Source organism: Anoplophora glabripennis, unplaced genomic scaffold (assembly GCF_000390285.2).
Source record: "Anoplophora glabripennis isolate ALB-LARVAE unplaced genomic scaffold, Agla_2.0 scaffold5, whole genome shotgun sequence".
In the NCBI taxonomy this organism is placed as follows: domain Eukaryota; kingdom Metazoa; phylum Arthropoda; class Insecta; order Coleoptera; family Cerambycidae; genus Anoplophora; species Anoplophora glabripennis.
Genome location: NW_019416525.1, coordinates 3,049,636 through 3,068,393, shown reverse-complemented (window position 1 = coordinate 3,068,393; position 18,758 = coordinate 3,049,636). Strand labels below are relative to the sequence as shown.

Genomic DNA, 18,758 nt, shown 5'->3' with positions numbered 1-18,758 from the left:
TTTTCGGACACCGATTCCATCCGCTGACACTGACCTCGCATCGACCTGGGTACTATATCTTCCGCAGGTCTCCTTGTGAAGTAATGCCTGATTGATTCTGACTAGTTTTTTCGATTCTTTTACCGAAGTGCGAATAAATCACAATGAAATAGTGCGGAGGGCCGAGCGATAGGGTGCATAACAAAGTAGTTCCTACTTTTTGCGAACTGATTTTTAACAGGATTTGTTTGCGACGTCTCCTCTCGCGGGCTCACCTATTTTTTGCCCTGCCGCAAATTACCGCGGCTTTTGCGATTTAATAAATTAAATTACTGACACTCTATTAAAACATGCTTACTTTGAATTGTAAATATTATTTTCGTATTAATAAATTCCAACAAACTTTGTGTACCGAAACTTTGGTTTTCAAATTTGCATTAATACTTAAACAAAAACACAATGGGCGACCTTAAAAACTTCATTTAAAAACACTCTAAATGACAGACCCAGACGCACAATCTCTCCATACTTCCCAACGAAATAAATTAAATAATTCTTTAATATAATTACCTTTATTTATTTGGTTATGATGATCGATCGAAGACGACCAGCATTGAATTATACCTTCAACACCTAAGATCATTCGTCAGCAGAACCACCAGATATACACCGGTCTCGAACTGCATATCTTATCTCACACAGAAACTTAATAAATTAAAAATTTGGAACCAGTATAAAAAATATCCTGTTCTATAGACTGACGATGTTTTAAGGTTGGAACAAAATCAACAAAGTTCAACAACTACGTCTGGAAGGCCACTATAAACACACAATCGTAATTTTGTAAATCCCAAATAAATGTACGAGGGATGTTCCAGTTTTTAATAGGTCACTATGTACATAGTTATAAACCAGTGGCGGCTCGTGATATTGTGAATAGGTGAGGTCCGTGGCTTTTTACTAGGTGGGCAATAAAGAAAAAAAAAATTCGATCAAGCGACTCAGTGTATCTTGAAATTTTTGTTTTGGTAATTTTTCCTACGGAATATACATAAACTATAATATAGCTCAAGGAAATTAGGACAAAATTTTTTTTTAGTTAGAGTAAATCTGACAATACCAGCGTTTTCAGTGAGTCCGAAAACGTGTATTTGGATATTTTAATAAAGGTTTTGGGCACTTTCATATTTTGGTAATTTTTTCTACGGAATATACATAAACTGTAATATAGCTCAAGAAAATTAGGACAATTTTTTTTAGTTAGAATTAATCTGAACCAGTCGAGTCCGAAAACGTATAAATGGTAATTTTTCCTATAGAACATACATAAACTATAATATAGTTCAAGAAAATTAAGACAAAATTTTTTTTTAGTTAGAGTAAATTCGACAAAACCAGGGTTTTCAGCGAGTCCGAAAACGTATATTTGGATATTTTTTAAATGTTTTGGGCACTTTTATATTTTGGTAATTTTTCCTACAGAATATACAAAAACTATAATATAGCTCAAGAAAATTTAGCACAAAATTTTTTTTTTGTTGGAGTAAATCTGACAAAACCAGCATATTCAGCGAGTTCGAAAACGTATATTTGGACGTTTTTATAAAGGTTTTGGGCACTTTTATATTTTGGTAATTTTTCCATACATAAACTATAATATAGCTCAAGAAAATTTAGCACAACATTTTTTTTTAGTTGGAGTAAATCTGGCAAAACCAGCGTATTCAGCGAGTTCGAAATCGTATGTTTGGACGTTTTTATAAAGGTTTTGGGCACTTTTATATTTTGGTAATTTTGCCTACAGAATATACATAAACTATAATATAGCTCAAGAAAATTAGGGCATTTTTTTTTAATTAGAATAAATCTGAACCAGCGTTTTCGTCGAGTCCGAAAACGTATGTTTGGACGTTTTTATATAGGCTTTGGGCATTTTTATATTTTGGTAATTTTTCCTATAGAACATACATAAACTATAATATAGTTCAAGAAAATTAGGACAAAATTTTTTTTTAGTTAGAGTAAATTCGACAAAACCAGGGTTTTCAGCGAGTCCGAAAACGTATATTTGGATATTTTTTAAAGGTTTTGGGCACTTTTATATTTTGGTAATTTTTCCTACAGAATATACATAAACTATAATATAGCTCAAGAAAATTTAGCACAAAATTTTTTTTTAAGTTGGAGTAAATCTGACAAAACCAGCGTATTCAGCGAGTTCGAAAACGTATATTTGGACGTTTTTATAAAGGTTTTGGGCACTTTTATATTTCGGTAATTTTTCCTACAGAATATACATAAACTATAATATAGCTCAAAAAAATTTAGCACAAATTTTTTTTTTTAGATGGAGTAAATCTGGCAAAACCTAGTTCTAGTTCAGCGAGTTCGAAAACGTATGTTTGGACGTTTTTATAAAGGTTTTGGGCACTTTTATATTTTGGTAATTGTGCCTACAGAATATACATAAACTATAATATAGCTCAAGAAAATTAGTTTAGAGCAGTAGTTTACGTTTACTTTTTGAAAAAGGTGTTTCAAGAGATAAAACAATATTGTTAGATAGTTTCATTATTAGCGACCTATGCAGGTATTTGATAATATAATAAGTATCTATTAAATTACGTTGAATTTATTTTTACTTTGTTTTGTTGTAAGGAAGTTGTTTTTTATTTACTTTAAATCAATACCTGCCTTGTCCTTATCCTTAAAGCCTTTGTACCATTCCTCACACTGACATCAGACAATACCCGCGTACTATACGACGCGTCCATTAACCGCGAACTAAAGCGACAGCAAAAGCGATGACTAGCGATGCAAAAGTGTAACAATGGCAACATTTACTCCTCAACAATATTGTGCTTGCCATTGTATGCAAATTTGCAAATTTTGGGTGAACACGGAAAATATGCTGCATAGATAGGAGCCTCGCGCTTTTTTATTTCAAATTTTTTTTTGGATTTGTTTTTTACTTATTTACATTAAAACAGACGGAAAATTTGGATATTCCGTACCGATGTGGGTAAATTATCGAATTAATGAACGGATTTGCTGTTGTAAAAGACGCCTTAGGATACAAGGTTGCTCATCAGCTCCCTACTGACCCGGAGATGAGATAATCTATCTCCCATTGGATTAATGAATCTAGATTTGTAACAATAGTAAGGAGACCGCAGTGCCCCAATACAAAGGTAGGCGATTACTGTGACACAAAAGTTGGGAAAATCAATATCGTGTATTAACGAACGGTTTCGGAATATTAACAAATGTTGTGAAGCTGAATAAAAAATGTGTGTGGAATTTCGTAGACGTTTCGGTTTAATGTCTTTTCGGAAGTGTGGTGAAATAGATGAAAACCGAGTAATTCGTCGACGTACAAATAAAACATTGGGGTAGAATTATCAAAGTTGATAAATAAAAGTTCGGCGCTATTAAAGTACCGGCTATAAAGAAGCATCTTTAACAAAGAAACTTTGTAAATGAACAATTGAAAGGATTACGGAAAGTTTACAATCCTGCGTCAACATAAAGTAGACTTATATTAGGAAGTTTTAATTGTCCTTAGAGCCATTAAAAATTGACGAACAAGGATTAGCATAGACGGGTGTCTTTAATAATGGATTAAACTTAGAGGTTTAATTTATACGAGTTTATTAATACTGGTAACAGCTGACATGGATTCTGAACGGGCTGAAAAAAATCCCAAGCATGAGACAATTGCATTTAGCCGTGTATTTTTAGAGATATGTCAAATATATAAGAAGAGGTCAAGAATTTTCAAGGCTATTTTAAGCAACAAAATGTAATTAACATACGAACTTTGCTATGCTAATGGCCCCCTTTTTTATTTTATGTCATTCGCTTTATACTAAAATTTATCCACCGACATTTATCCCATTACATCTGCTTAAATCACGCACATTATTAATTATTTATAAACATTTTAGATAGATTAGTCTCCTTCCAAATTAACATATGCTAATGATCGCGAGAGCGCTATGGAATGTGTTCGTTTTTACATATTATCTTCATTTTAATTTGTGCCGACATTTATAATGTTATTATTAATTTTTCATCTATACAGGATGAAAATTGTATGGCGGGATAAAATGTTTGCCATGAACGTGCATAATCGTAAAAGCGATTTTGTCCATAGATGAAAATAAATGTGATTGATAGCGCTGTGCTATTCAATTTTGGGTTAATTAATATCTCTAATTAATCTAACATTTATCGATAGGTTGACTGATCGCAAACTAGTTCTAACCTCGGTGTCATTACTCGTCCAGTTTCATTTTAATCCTCTAGTATTTCCGCTTCGTAAAAGATCTATTAAATTTCTGGCTAGAGATTTTTTTTTATCTATTTGGGCATTTTAACACCGGTAAAAAAATAATTAAATACACCCTTTCGTCAAAAAAAGTGAGTCAGTCAGGGGTCAAATTAGAAAAAGGTTTAGAAAAATAATCTATTCATCTGCTTCCGTAGCTAGAAATTGTGATATTTGTTATATTATTACAGTGGCGGTTTTACCATAAGAGCTGCGGAGCTGCAGAACACATAAAATTTTATGTATTTAATCATATTAAATATCAACAAAATATTTAAAGAATCCAAATGTACTCGCGCTAAAATAAATCTAGGAGCTTATATTATTATTTATTGCGACGCGAGCTACGCTCCTTAATATATGCAACCTCATATACACAATGTGTGGACAGCGAACAATTATATGCTTCCTTTGTTTTTATTGGCTGATCAGGCACGTGACCCAGTACACAAAGATAGGGGCTTTGGCGGCTGCAATAGTGACAGCCACTGCGCTGCAGTCTGCAGTAAATGCAGTAATATTTCGTACGTGGTATGTGGTGGTTTATTTCTGCGAGCGGCACGTGTGAATATTTTCGTTTAGGCGTCTACGGATATTATAGTTATTAAAATGAATAGCGTTTCGTTTAAAAAAAAACTTTATTTGGTTCTCTGCCTTATGAGGATAAACTAAAAATAAAAGAAGTAAAAGTTATAAAAAAACAATAATGTATACACAAAAGCAGAGTGGGTGTGCGGGTGTGATTTAAAATATTCACTGTTTTGTTTTCCGTGCTTACTTTTCGGTGGGGATAAAGCATGGACAATATACAGTGTGAAAGATTTAAGTCATTAAGTCTTTAGGTAAAATAAACATAAGAAGTCAGTTAGATTCTGCATATTGGGATAATATACGGAAACATATGAACAGGTAATGAAAAATCGTCATGTATTATTTAAAATCATAGATTGCATAAAATTTTGCGGAGCTTTCGAATTAGCACTTTTCGGACACGACAAGACAGAAAATTCGGACAACCCTGATGTGTTTCGTGGACTCATAAATTTTAAAAGAACATCTAGCCACATTGGTATGACCGGGATTTTCTGTGATTGTACCGGGAATTAGCTGTATGGTCCCGGATTTCGGATTTGCACGTATAACTCCCGGAATATAATATAATGTACATATATATAAAAAAATATAAAGAAAAAATCATAACACGCCGAGAAAAATTAAAATTCGTTGAATTGTTGGTAAATTTCACAAACGACTTTTTTTTTTATAAACAATATTCAATAATTTAATAAAATATATTTAGTTTATTCCAATTTATTATACCATCAGTAGGTAATTCGTAAATGGATATTTCAAAAAGGTGTCAATTTCAAAAATCATTCTTGTGAAAATCTGTATTTTTTTTTATAAATTCATTGTTCCTTAAAATTCAGAAGTGCCAGGAAAACGCGTGACCTTAAAAATTTTAAAATTTAGAAACTCCCGGCACTTAATATCCCGGAATTCAATTCAACAAATGTAACAACCCTAAGCAGAACACATTCGATCAATGTTCACGCGCCGCCACTGTATTATTACATAGTTCTTTTTTAAATATCAGGTGGCAAAATTCACGAATAAATAGAGAAAAAGAAACAAACTAAGTATACCACAAATTAATAACCTCAGATATTAAAGTTTGGACAGGGCATAGCTAATACCGAGGCTAATACAATGCGAAACATCGCCTTAATGTTAAAAATGCTGTCACCGCCGTTCTTGGTGGTGAAAATTCAACATATTTGAAATTATTCAATTTTCGTAGCTTAAAATATACGTAGGCATTGTCGAAACCAAGAGAGTTGCACGAACAAAAGTATACACCGAAAAAAAAGCATTTGGATGAAATGAGCAGATCAGAAAGAAAGAATCATATTAATATATATACAAAAGATGTTTATATAAAATCTATGTAGATCATAAAATTAAGAATAGAATTCGTCTAACCGTAAGTATCAACTATTTATTTTAAATGCTATTTTTAAAGTAAGAAATTATATTTCTGGGTAGAAATTTAAAGTATTTAAATAAATAAATAATTTTCTTGAAAGAAGAAAATATTTTCTTGCGTATATGCAGGGTGTTTGGTAAGTCGATGCATTCCTTGCAGGAGATTATAGTACAAGTGATTTGTGATATATTTCCTAAATATACCATATTCCGAAAAGCCTTAGTTTCCGATCCACAGGGTGTTAAAGTTTTAATAAAAAAATGCAAATTTATAAATATTGCGGAAACCGCTAAGAATATTTTAATGAAACTTTACAAGCATTGACAGTTAACAACAATACATGTTTTACGATAAAAATATAGTTTTCCGTTTCACCAGTGGCGTACGCACAGGCACGTCTTTAGATATTTTTAAAGAAAAAAATGATACTCAACTGATTAAAGTTATTTTGCAGTTTAGTGCATACAACTCTCACAATAACCACGATGTCGAAATATACCGTAAAACAATTAAACTACAGGGTGTTAAACAAGTACGCCGACCAACTGTGTTTACTATTACGTTTGTTGTTATCCAAAGCTTGTAATTCAATAAATTGAATAATTTCGCCGTACTTTCGATTCATGTTGGTAACGACCCCGTCTTGTTGCAGATGCGTGCGGACTGAGCGACGTCGCCCACATAGAGTCCATCCAGGAGAAGTCGCAGTGCGCCCTAGAGGAGTACTGCAGGTCCCAGTACCCCAACCAGCCGACCAGATTCGGGAAGCTGCTGCTGCGTTTGCCGAGTTTACGGACTGTCAGTTCTGCGGTGATCGAACAATTGTTTTTCGTCAGGCTCGTGGGGAAGACGCCCATCGAGACCCTGATCAGGGACATGCTTCTGTCCGGCAGCTCCTTCTCGTGGCCGTACATGTGATACTTGAAACTGTACTAGGTGTACTAGTCAAAAATGCCGTTAAATAATCCTTCTTTACCTGGTTTTTGCTCCTAGCGATCGCGAGTTCGGTGGTTGATCAAGATTTGGTAGACGTGAGACTTATTCCGTGTTTCGGTCGACATATCAAAAAGGGGCAAGGTTCGAGCAAATATCAAATTGCCAAATATGAACTGAGGTTAATACCCAGACGAAATGAATGTTCCTTTTTATATCAAAATGAGACGGATAAGCGACAGGCTTAGGTTTACGAACGTAGGTATATATAAATGTATTAGTAATATATTTTATTGGATTTGTACCATATGTAAATATCTAATGTCTCATAAATAAGTACATATTTTTATTGGTATCTGCATTGTTTACAATATAATAGCTAATTTTTTGTACAGCCAGACCTGGACTCTAAAGGCGTAACCGTTCTACCACATCGTACTCATAAATTTTCATACCAAAGACAACTGATTGTTCTTCTTGTTATCCCCTAGTATTAAGTGCATTTACGAATATGTACAGGGTGTTTTGGAAAAATGTACCATACATTTAGAAACTGATGAAACCCAAAAAAATCACGTTTTGGCCATATATTCTCCAAAAAACAGCACAAATGTATTGAAAATTAGTACAAGCAAGTTTTTGAGGCTGCTAAATGCAAGAGTGTAGTAAGTTTTTGACCATTTGTTACAACATAACTTTTTTGAGGTTAGGTTCTTACGGTGCATGTGGTACATTAAGCTTTGAAATTTCATTTTATTTAAAAACGGGCTCTTGTTGAAATCATTCTAAGCAAGCAAAATTATTCTAAGGTAACCTGATCTAAGGCGGTTTATTTTCATCTAAACAAACTAGCCTTGAGGTACGGTCCAGTCGTTTCTGGACACCCTGTATATTACGAGTAGAAGCTGGTTGTTTACGGATTAAGATTCCCTTTTCATGTAAAATTGAATTTTACACAGTAAAAAACTTAACCTCAAAATAGTCAAAAACCAACAACACTGGCATATCTAGCACCCTCAAAACCTTTGCAACGCATTTCATTGTTTCATTAAAAAACCCTGTTATTTCAAAAATAAAGATGTGGTTCAGAGAAAAATATTGATGTTTTGTCAGCCCCTGACTTTATGGAAATTTTTCAAAAACTACCTCTGTATTAAACTTAGGAGAGTTTTATTTTAAATACAGGGTGTCCCGTATAAGAACCGACACAGGGCAGATGCATGTAGGGGTGTCCAAAATATTGTAATTTAACCAAACTTACCTATTTACAAAGTTGTACCCCTGAAGAGTTATTAGCCCCTAAAATGGGGCCCCTAAATTTCGAAAAAAATTAATATCTCTGCAACACTTTACCGCAGAAGAACAAAATTTGGGACATGATTTAGGTTTATTACTGGTCTATTTTGACTATGATTTAAAGCTAATTGAAGCACTACAAGGTGTTCATTGGGGATGACTCACCCCTAAAATTGTACCGAACTTTGTTTTTCATTGGCCGAATTGAAAAATAGTAATATTAATTCACACAGTAGAATTTAATTTTAAAATTTTTTTACTCTTGTTAAATTTTAAAAAACTATGGTTTTCAAGAAAAACCGTATTAATTAACACAAGATTTTAAAAATCAGTAGTAGGCTTTATCTTCCAAATTTGACAAATGGCCAAATAAATTTTACTTCACTTATCTCCTATTTCTACAAAAAGAAAACAAGGACCTAGGTAGTTTTTAAATAAGCGAATATTGTATTAAGTAAAAAACACAAATAAATAATAAAAATAATAATTGATATTTTTTCAACGACAATCAGAGGCATTTGTTGAAATAAAATAATCTTATTACTAACTTATAACTAACAAGTTTGAAAGATAAATTCATTGCCTACTACTGACTTTTCGATTATTTTCTAATAAACACTGTTAAAATTTTGTTTCAGTTAATACGGTTTTTCTTCAAAACCATAGTTTTTTAAAATTTAACAAGAGTAAAAAAATTCTTAAAATTAAATTCTACTTGTGAATTAATATTTTTCAATTCGGACAATGAAAAAAAGTTCGGTACAATTTTAGGGGTGTCATCCCCAATGAACACGTTGTAATGCTTCAATTAACTTTAAATCATAGTTAAAGAAGACCAGTAATAAACCTAAATCATGTACCAAATTTGGTTCTTCTGCGGTAAAGTGATTTTTTCAAAATTTAGGGCTGCACTTTGGGGCTAATAACTCCTCATGGGTGCAACTTTGTATATAGGTTAAGTTTAGTTAAATTACAATATTTTGGACACCCCTACATGAACCTGCCCTGTGTCAGTTCTTATACGGGACACCTTGTACATTTAAAAAAATATTAGGCAGCCATACATTTGCCTGATTTTTTTCCGGTATCATTTCAGGTTTATCAAAAAAACTGTTCGAGTGAAATAATTGAGATGATATATATGCTTGGTTTAAAGCGTCTTTCCTTCCATTTTATCTGTGACTAAAAAAATCCCAACAGCATTGCGTTCTTCTATTGTTTTATTCTTAAGACACGTACTGATTTTACTTACACTAACGATGTGAGTGATGTTTCTCCAAGTATAGCAGTCTGAAAACCCTAAAAATGCTCAAAGCGTGTAGATATAGTTCTGCAGTGTATAAACAAAATTTTATCTTGACTGACTTAATAAAATATGTGCCAAAAATGCGTGTAGAAAGTAAATTATTAATTTCCCATCACTTCATCCATATGGCTTTACAAAAAATTACAAGCGAATATTTCAGTTAACAATATAGTTACCTTTTATTGTGTTATCCTTCTTAGTCAACGATCAGATTGTTTTTTATGGTTTAAGTAGTTGTTTATTGTTATATTGTTATCTTAAATGATTGTTATACATTTTCACTTAACAATTTTCTTGTCGTTCTCGATACGATAAGATGGCCAGTTTCTTTACAAAAGTATTTTACTTAATTTAAAGCGGTACGAACGTTTTAATTTTTACGTACTTATAGACTATCGATTAACATGGTTCGATGTGAATCACGTTTGTTTGTTTGTTTGTTTGTTTTGAATCCAACAACCCACTTAGCCCCTCCCCCCCCCGGAAGGGAAAATTAATTTTTAAAACGCAATATTTGCCTGTTGTTTTTTGTATAACATTGTTTTGTACCTTACACTAGTATTTAGTTTATAGTGCAATCTTAAAAAATAAAACTATTTATTGGATTTTCTAACTTTTTCTTTATTTTTTTACATTAGATGTAAAAAAAACAACTCTAAATTAGATTGTACGTGGCTTTGAAAAGAAGACGCCATTGCCAAGATCAATTTTAATCATAGTACATGATACGGGATTTCCTTATACATATTTGTAATAAATAAACCGTGTATATATCTAAATAGTAAACTTAATAAAGTCACTGTATTTATACTACTGTGTTTTAATTCCTCGAACGCAAATAGGGCTTCTCCAGGCCCGTCATCGATGATTTTCATAAAAACAATAACTATCAATTTTAGAAAGTGTAGTTATTTGAAAAAAAAACTAAAATACTTTCATGTGTATTAAAGGCTATTCGTAATTTGTTTAAGCCTTGAGAACGACTAAATATACAGGGTGTTTCAGTCATAATGTCATTAATTTTAACTACGTATTCGGAAGGCCTAATAAAGACAGAAAATCGAACGTTGTAGCGAAACAGCTGATTTCCTAGTCGTCGTCCCCTCCAGTTTTGCAATTGCTTCGAAAATCAAAGTGCAACGGATTTCAACTTTATGGACGAACGAGTGAGTGTCTTTTAGCCGTATTTGTCATTTTAAATAAATTACATAATAAGGTATACGTCCTACAAACTGAATAATTACCTACATGAACATACTAAAAACTCATATTCAATTATAAAACAGTGAAAACGTTAAGAATATGTATATTAGAGTTAGGTTAGTCACCGTAGGTCAAGATTCACTCTCGATGTAGGTCAGCAGTCAGGAGCGGTCCGAAAAGGAGTTAAATAATTAGAAAATATTTTTTTTAGCGTAAATATGCATTCTACTCATTTTCCCTATTTTCCCTTAAAAGTTACATTATGACTGAAACGCCCTGTATAATCGAAACATTGGTAAATTTTGAGAAAAATAGGAGTCTTTGGTAATTGTCCTAAATCCACAAGTCTGGAAGCAATTATTACGATTTTAAATGACCTATAAATCAGTGTACCCTGTATATAAAAATTATGAAAATATTGAGGAAGTTGATTTTATTGTTTTAATAATCTCATTAAATATTTAAATAGTACTTGCAGCTACAGATTTCCAAAATATCTAGTAAACAGTTTTCTAATTACTATTACGATGATTTATACATGGGCGTAGCTAGGGGGCAGGGGTGTGCATGGCCCACTCCAGAAGGCAATGCCCACTGCAGAAAAAAAAGATCTAATATTTCGAGTGTGCTTTTTTTTTGAGGGCTCCACAGCTTGGAGCCCTGAGCCCACGCCAAGCAATAGTTGTAGTAAATTTTATATTTTTGCGAAAGATGCCGAGTTCTGACAATGAAAATAAACCGTAGAACTCTTTTTCCTGTCTGATTTGAAATATTTTGTTGGCGTTTTTGGTATGTGGGTGCTTCACGCTGGCATCAGTCATATAATCGGTAATTTCTCATACAAAGTTAAATACCTGTAAATGACTAAAGAAAGGACATTAAAACGTAATTTATTACCTCGTACCTATAAAAGCGCTAAGAGGTAAGTATTTTAATGGCATAATGTACAAGACGAAATAAGTACCTAATTTCAGGCTGATTATATTTTAGTTGCTCAGGTGCGGTCTGGTCTCGGGTGTACAAACTGCAGCACTTAGGGTGGCGTTTTGGACGTCGGAAATCAAGGCTTCCGGGGAGGGGGGTTGAAAATTGCGACGAAAGAATCGCGTCTCAGCTGCGACCGACCGCAAAACATGTTGCAAAGTGCAAAGTTATATTAATTATCACCCCTGTCTGCCGGCTAATTGTTATAAACTACCTATTGAATCACTACCGAGGCTGTGCACTGTATTCCTTCTTTGCCTAATTCCAAACTTTGTGTATCCAAGATTAAAAAACCCTACTTTGCTCGTGTCCCCAATAAAACAATATCAGCAGAAAAAAAAAATTCGACAACCTTTCGAATTGTTTCTTTAAATCAAAAGTATTTTTTTTTTTTTAATTAAGGGTTATTGATTCTGCCTGTGCTATTTTCAAGGGTGATACGCCACTTCGCAGTCGTTCAAAACCCAGTTAAAAAGTACCACCCGAGATTTTTATGAAAGAAAACCCGACTATTGAATAATAAACGGTCGGTAGAAGGAAATGAACTTTTTATCTCGCCAACCTTTGACACGGAACACAAAGAATAGTGTTTGGTTGATTGACACTTTTCATTTTGTCTTGTTTTCTATTTAAATTCATCTGGCACGGGAAAAAATCAATGTCTCTGTCACGTTTTAAAATGGATACATCCCCGCTGATGTCCTTGCGATCTTATCTGGTGCCACTGCTCGAAATTTCATCACTGTATGACACATTTTTCAGTTCAGCACTCACTTCGACCAATAACGGACGGATATTATACTCTACAGCATATCCCACCACCCTGAACATGAAATATAAACATTTTCTCAGAAATTATTAACTATAAAAAAATAACTACAAACAAGTACCTGGATTTGTCTGGATATTTTGTCACATAAAAAAATTATACTGGCGCAATCCAAAAAATATTTTTTGAGACACCCTGTAGCCTTCGCGTTGTATAATCCCACATTCCCGCGTTTTAAATAATTTCGGCATGTGTAATTATTTTTTTACACGGTATATATGCTTGCGTGGAAATTTACCTCAGTTTCGAATATCTAGTCGTGATTTTCGCTGTCGGCCCTACTCCGTTCGAGCCGTTCTATAATTACCGGCTTTTTCGTTCCGGTATATTTGAAACAAAATGCCTTACGGTCTTTAGCCTCTTTAGACAGTTGATTATCCTTTTTGAGCATAAGGAAGGGGGTCTTCAATAATCACTACACTGTGGCAGGAACTGTGGGCGTATCTATTGACACTTTTCTAGTAGCCAATAGGAGCAGGTCAACTGTTACCTTGGTTACCATCTTTGTCCTTACTTGTGATAAAGCTCTAGTTGCTCCTTTTAGTCCTTTTGCTCATATCCTTGTATCTAAAGACAGATCAGTCGGCTTCACACAAAAAGCCACCAAGACACCGGATTATCGACGCTGACACATCGTCGCAAAAACAATCCCGACAACCCCTGATTTTAAATTCAAGTAAAACACCCTTCCTGTCGAATTTTTAATGGTAGACACACCTGGATGCAGTTGGATTAAAAAAATATTCACAATATTTCTTCATTTTTAATTATTAGTTTGCGGGTAAATATAACGTGCGTGATTATAAAGGAGAGCATTTATATTTAGCTTACTAGGAAAAATTGATTCAATGAGCGAGACGAACAATTACTAATATTTCCAGCTACATCAAATACACAATTATTATTACCGACTTATACTTAATTACTCTAGTAAATCTACTCATGTTGATGTATAATAAATCCTCATTAAACAAATCTGAAAATATCTGGAACAATATGACGTAATCATTCTGTTGTCATATTCCCAATCTTTAATATAAATTGACCTTTAATTGACACCAATTGTATAGCTGCAACAGCTCAGCCTCTACAGTGCGTTGCTTTACTTCGAAGTATTTTAAACAGGGACTCGTATCTGTCTGGTACACTAAAACATGTCTTTGAATCTTAACTTCAAAGTTTTTAACTAGAAATTGTGAAACATTTCGTAAAATTTCGTTTCACCACACCTTCAGGGATTAATATAACAAAGCCACAATTTTTTTAAAAGATTTTCTGCATCTTCGTTTTTTCATTAAATTAACATAAATGCAGGATTAAAAATCATAGCCATCTTCGATTTGTCTACTCTTACCGTGCTATCCGAATGAAAATCACGTTCTACATAAACACTGGCAACCAATCCTTACCCACCTGGGCCACCAATGGATTCATTGTCAACAACAAGCTTGGCGCCTATATCTTGGCCAAACGAACTCTCTCTAATTGAACTAAATCTTAAATACACTAACTGTACTTAAAAAGGCGCATGTGAGAAAGCACAACATATGTTACATCTAATTGAACAATAGCCCTTATATTTCTATCCATGAAATTTAACATAATTACTCGGTTAATTGTTATTATTGGTACTGGTGTGTGACCCCAAAACTAATTGATCTGTGCTGTTGTTTTCGTTTGAACACGAGACTAACGTAAGCCCCTTGTCGTATTATTCGTATACGTAGATATACATTCAAATTTAAAAAAGTATTTATTTTTTTTGCGATTTCCTGCCTAACTATAGCACGTAGATATCCTCACAAAACCTGATATTTTTTTAGTTTGAGAGTTTTAAGAGAAGTTTTAAAATAAATAAGCAAGCTGCTTAACTAAACAAAGATTTACTCTAATTTAAAATGCTCATGGAGCAATATTAATAGGCCGGACCCCCTTTTAGACATTGTATCTCAAGTTACCTGCCTTTTCGCCTTAAGTACCTTGCTCCTTCCAACAGCTAAGCTACTATTAATCGTTAGCTGTCGTAGATAGTGTTTAATTTTCTCTTGGTGTAACAGAAGGTATTAGCGGCTTTTTTGAAGGGGAATCAGCAATTAAAAACCTCATCTTAACATATAAGGTTTTTAGTGCTTGCAGAACAGCTACAGTATTTATTTGTGGTAAAATTAACAGCACTATACCTCCTTTCATTTTTACGTTCAGTGAGGTCGTATAGTCACCGATTTATCGTTGGGGATTCTCGATTTTAATTCACACACTGCACAGGCTAAATGAAAATAAATAATGCAAGCTATATGATGTACTATATATTATCATCTTAATTCTTAACATGGAAAATATGGGTCTTCGTATATCATACAGTTTGGGTGGTTCTAACAGGTTTCAATTTGCGGGCAAGTAATAAATGGACATAAGAACTATAATTACCTGAAATTACTTCCCTGACTCACTACTTATTAGTTCTCTAATTATGACTACTTGGTTTTTTTAATTTAATTAATATATCTTCGCGATCTTTCGTTTCTCCATAGTCATCAAGGCACTAGAAATAATAATAGGATATTATAAAGTCAAAATACGCAGAAATAAAGGTTGTAAACCGGTTTAAATAGCTGGGAATATTTATCAGAACCGCGGCGAATTTATGTTAAAGGGCAAATACCTCGGAATAGGATTAGGGAAATTGGGGATAGTCGAAGTGAATCACAAGGGTTCTAAAAAAATACACATTTCTTCAATTCGAATAAATTTGTGGAAAGGACGAGAGCCGCTCCTGGTGACATGTGACAATTTGGCTGCTGTTTTCCTCTCTTAAGAGCCCGTCACTTTTAATTTAGATGGTCCCAGTAAAATGAAAAGAAAATAAACAAACCCTTGGTTTTTTTCCCAACCCCTCCAAAGATCAAATTACTGGATTATACACCCAGTATTTAATAACCGCGTTTTATAAACTATTTCCAATTCCGATAATGAAATATGTTCTTGTTTATATTACTTACAGAAAACATCAATTCAACAATTATATTACCACTACTTATTTCATTTTGAAGATCAACATAATTTGTTAATAAATTAGCATTGAAATCGACTTTTTCTTTTATAAATAACCTTTTACCACATTAACAACAGGATATTTAGTTAAAGGTTAAATAAGATCTTCACCTAGTAATAACAGCAAAATAGGCATCGTATTTTAATATGTGATGCGATATTATTAGAAATTAATTTCTCTGAAGATATATTAATAAATTTAAAAAGAATAATTTGGAAAAGAGCATATTTTTCAATACTGATAATAATACTAGTGCACGTCTTTTAACGTTTAAGCGTCTGGAGTTACAATAAGACTAGGGACTAGTTTGAGAAAGAAAAATTTTGCAAAATCATTAATTATCCCCTGGCAGTTTGATTCTAAACGGTCAACAGGCGATTTCCACCAGGTAAAATATACAAAAGAAAACCATTAGCAGAAAACTATTAGCACAATTTGCTATATATTACAAAGCATTACAATGTAAATAGTTTAACGCATGTTTCCTACAAATGGCCCCGATACAAAAATAAGGGTGTTAATTTTACCGGGTGTTTATTTTTAACACCGAAATTAGATCTCGATATTTCTCAAACTTTAACAAAAATTAAAACTAAAGTCAAAGACGCGACCAAATTGTAATTTTCAACATTTAAAATATTGCATTTATAGCCTACCACAATTAATCAAGCAATGAATAAAAGAATAAACATAATATGAAACCACTAACAATGGAAACTGGGAAAAAGAAAAATAATCAGTTCAGATTTTCGAAACGTTAACAACTTTTTGTAGTAAAAGCTATATAGTGATGTGTATTTGTCTGCTTTTTTCGATGTCAGTTTTTTGGTTACGCAAAACTATTTTCATAAAAATAATCCTGGACTGTTCCCTCTGGCACAAGGGTTTATTTCATAATTTTTTTTTAAATTTTTCACTGGTGGCAAAATACCCAATAAATACAAAAAACCGACCACTGCCACAAATAAATATCTACTCTATTCATTTTTGGACTAGATAAAAATAAGGAGCATGGAAATATGTTTCAGCTTAAACGCTTATTAGGGTCACAAAACAGAGGGGAAATATAATTTATACACGTTATAAGAAATTTGTGGCAGTATCTTTTTATGTTTTATAGCCTTGAAGCTCATTTCCCGCTATCTGATGTACAAAAGACAATTTTTTTTAGAATAAAAATTAAGTAGATAATATTTTAGGAACATAATGAACAAACAGACAATTACAGACAATAATTCAGATAATAAATTTTTCATTTATAAAGAAAGCTACCTATATTTTACGTACTGTTATTATTATGTATTGGTATTGATTATTGCCTAATGCCATGTCGTATTAACTACTCTGCGGACTATTGAGGACCATTGAAGAAATAACACATATGTCATATTTCACCCAAAACGGCTTAATAAGTGTCTAAAACCGCTTGTACTTTCTGGATATAGGAGGCTGAAGTTAATTGAATTAAAAAAAATATCATCTATTCAAATATCCCCGAAGATGTTTGACGTAGATAGACGAAACTTGGCCTAATAAATTATCTAATTAAAAGCGGCAATTCATTGAATTGGTTTACAAATACGCCAACCAGCGGCGTAGATATTGCAATTAAAGACTCCAGAATTTCGACCATAAAGAGTATTTTGAAATAAATATTGTTCTAACTGTGAATATACTGTATGGCAATAGAAGTTAATTAATAGTTAATTCAAAATCAAAATATATAACAACTAATTTAATTTATCTATTATGTTAGTTACTTTAAAGAAAAGTATTTAAATTACGACAGAAATAAGTGCTAGAAGCATTTTCTTTGTTATATATGTACCCACTTACATTATATTAATATTAATTGTAAAATGTATTTATTGTGATAAAAGTTTCAAAACAATGTGCGGTAGTAACAAATAAGCAACCCTACTAAAAAAGACATTCCACTTTTGCTTTCATTGGTACTTTGTCTGAAATCTGCGCTATAAAGTCAGTGAACCTCACCTCGAGCTCTGAGTACCACCCATACTTTTACAGCACGAAATATTTCAGTGGATATAATGTACCTAATACTGATATATAGGTGTATATAACTATTTCTAAAGCATAACTTTTGTTTAAAGTAAAAATATTTGTTTAAGATTTCCTTGTGCTCAAAATTTAGCTAAAAACAAACTTTAAAAATGAATTTAGGAGGATCGAATTAGTCTTTCAGAATTTTTATAGAAAAATATTTTAATCGAAAAGAAAATTTCAAGGAACTTGGGAAAAAGAAAATATAAGAACCTTATATATCATAAAAAGAAAATAAAAAGATGAACTATACGATAGTTTTAAACACCGTGTAGTTAGTGGCAATTAACTAATAATAACAAAGGTAAGTGTTACTTTGGAGGTGAAAATTTATATTTAGGGCTTGCTAGTGATACTCAGCACATAGACTCAAACTGAAAGGGTCAGTTCATTTATTATGATACGATGGGAGCCATTTTTGATTCCATTATATCCTCAATAGCAGTTGCTTTTAAAATTTTAATAATTAATGCGAGTTTGAGGACCCCAGCTAATAACTTGTTAAGTACTCGGTTATTATAGGTTTTATTTATTAGATTTTGCTTAACAGAGAAATTTATACACTTGGCTATACTTGTAGTATTTTTTTTATATCACAAAGACGCATTTCATTAAATAGAATACGTTTGTGATAGATGATAGAAAATATTTCTTGTTACATTTAACGTTAGAACAAAAGAAAATGACAAATCTGCCATCCGTTTTAAATTCCTATAAATCAAAGACCTGGCTAAAACCATTATCTGATCACTATAAAAATAAAATTGAATATAATTTCTTATTGATTGTCATAGG

General features: G+C 32.6%; 1 protein-coding gene across 1 annotated transcript in view; it reads left to right on the top strand.

Annotated features, from left to right (window-relative positions):
• LOC108906778 (steroid receptor seven-up, isoforms B/C) overlaps nucleotides 1–7,723 on the top strand; it is a 53,180-nt gene extending 45,457 nt beyond the window's left edge. Inside the window, exon 6 of the mRNA XM_018710137.1 lies at nucleotides 6,949–7,723. Within this exon, the coding sequence (XP_018565653.1) occupies nucleotides 6,949–7,214 (266 nt within the window). The 3' untranslated portion in view covers nucleotides 7,215–7,723. The remainder of the gene's footprint in view (nucleotides 1–6,948) is intronic.
• The last annotated feature ends 11,035 nt before the right edge of the window (nucleotides 7,724–18,758 follow it).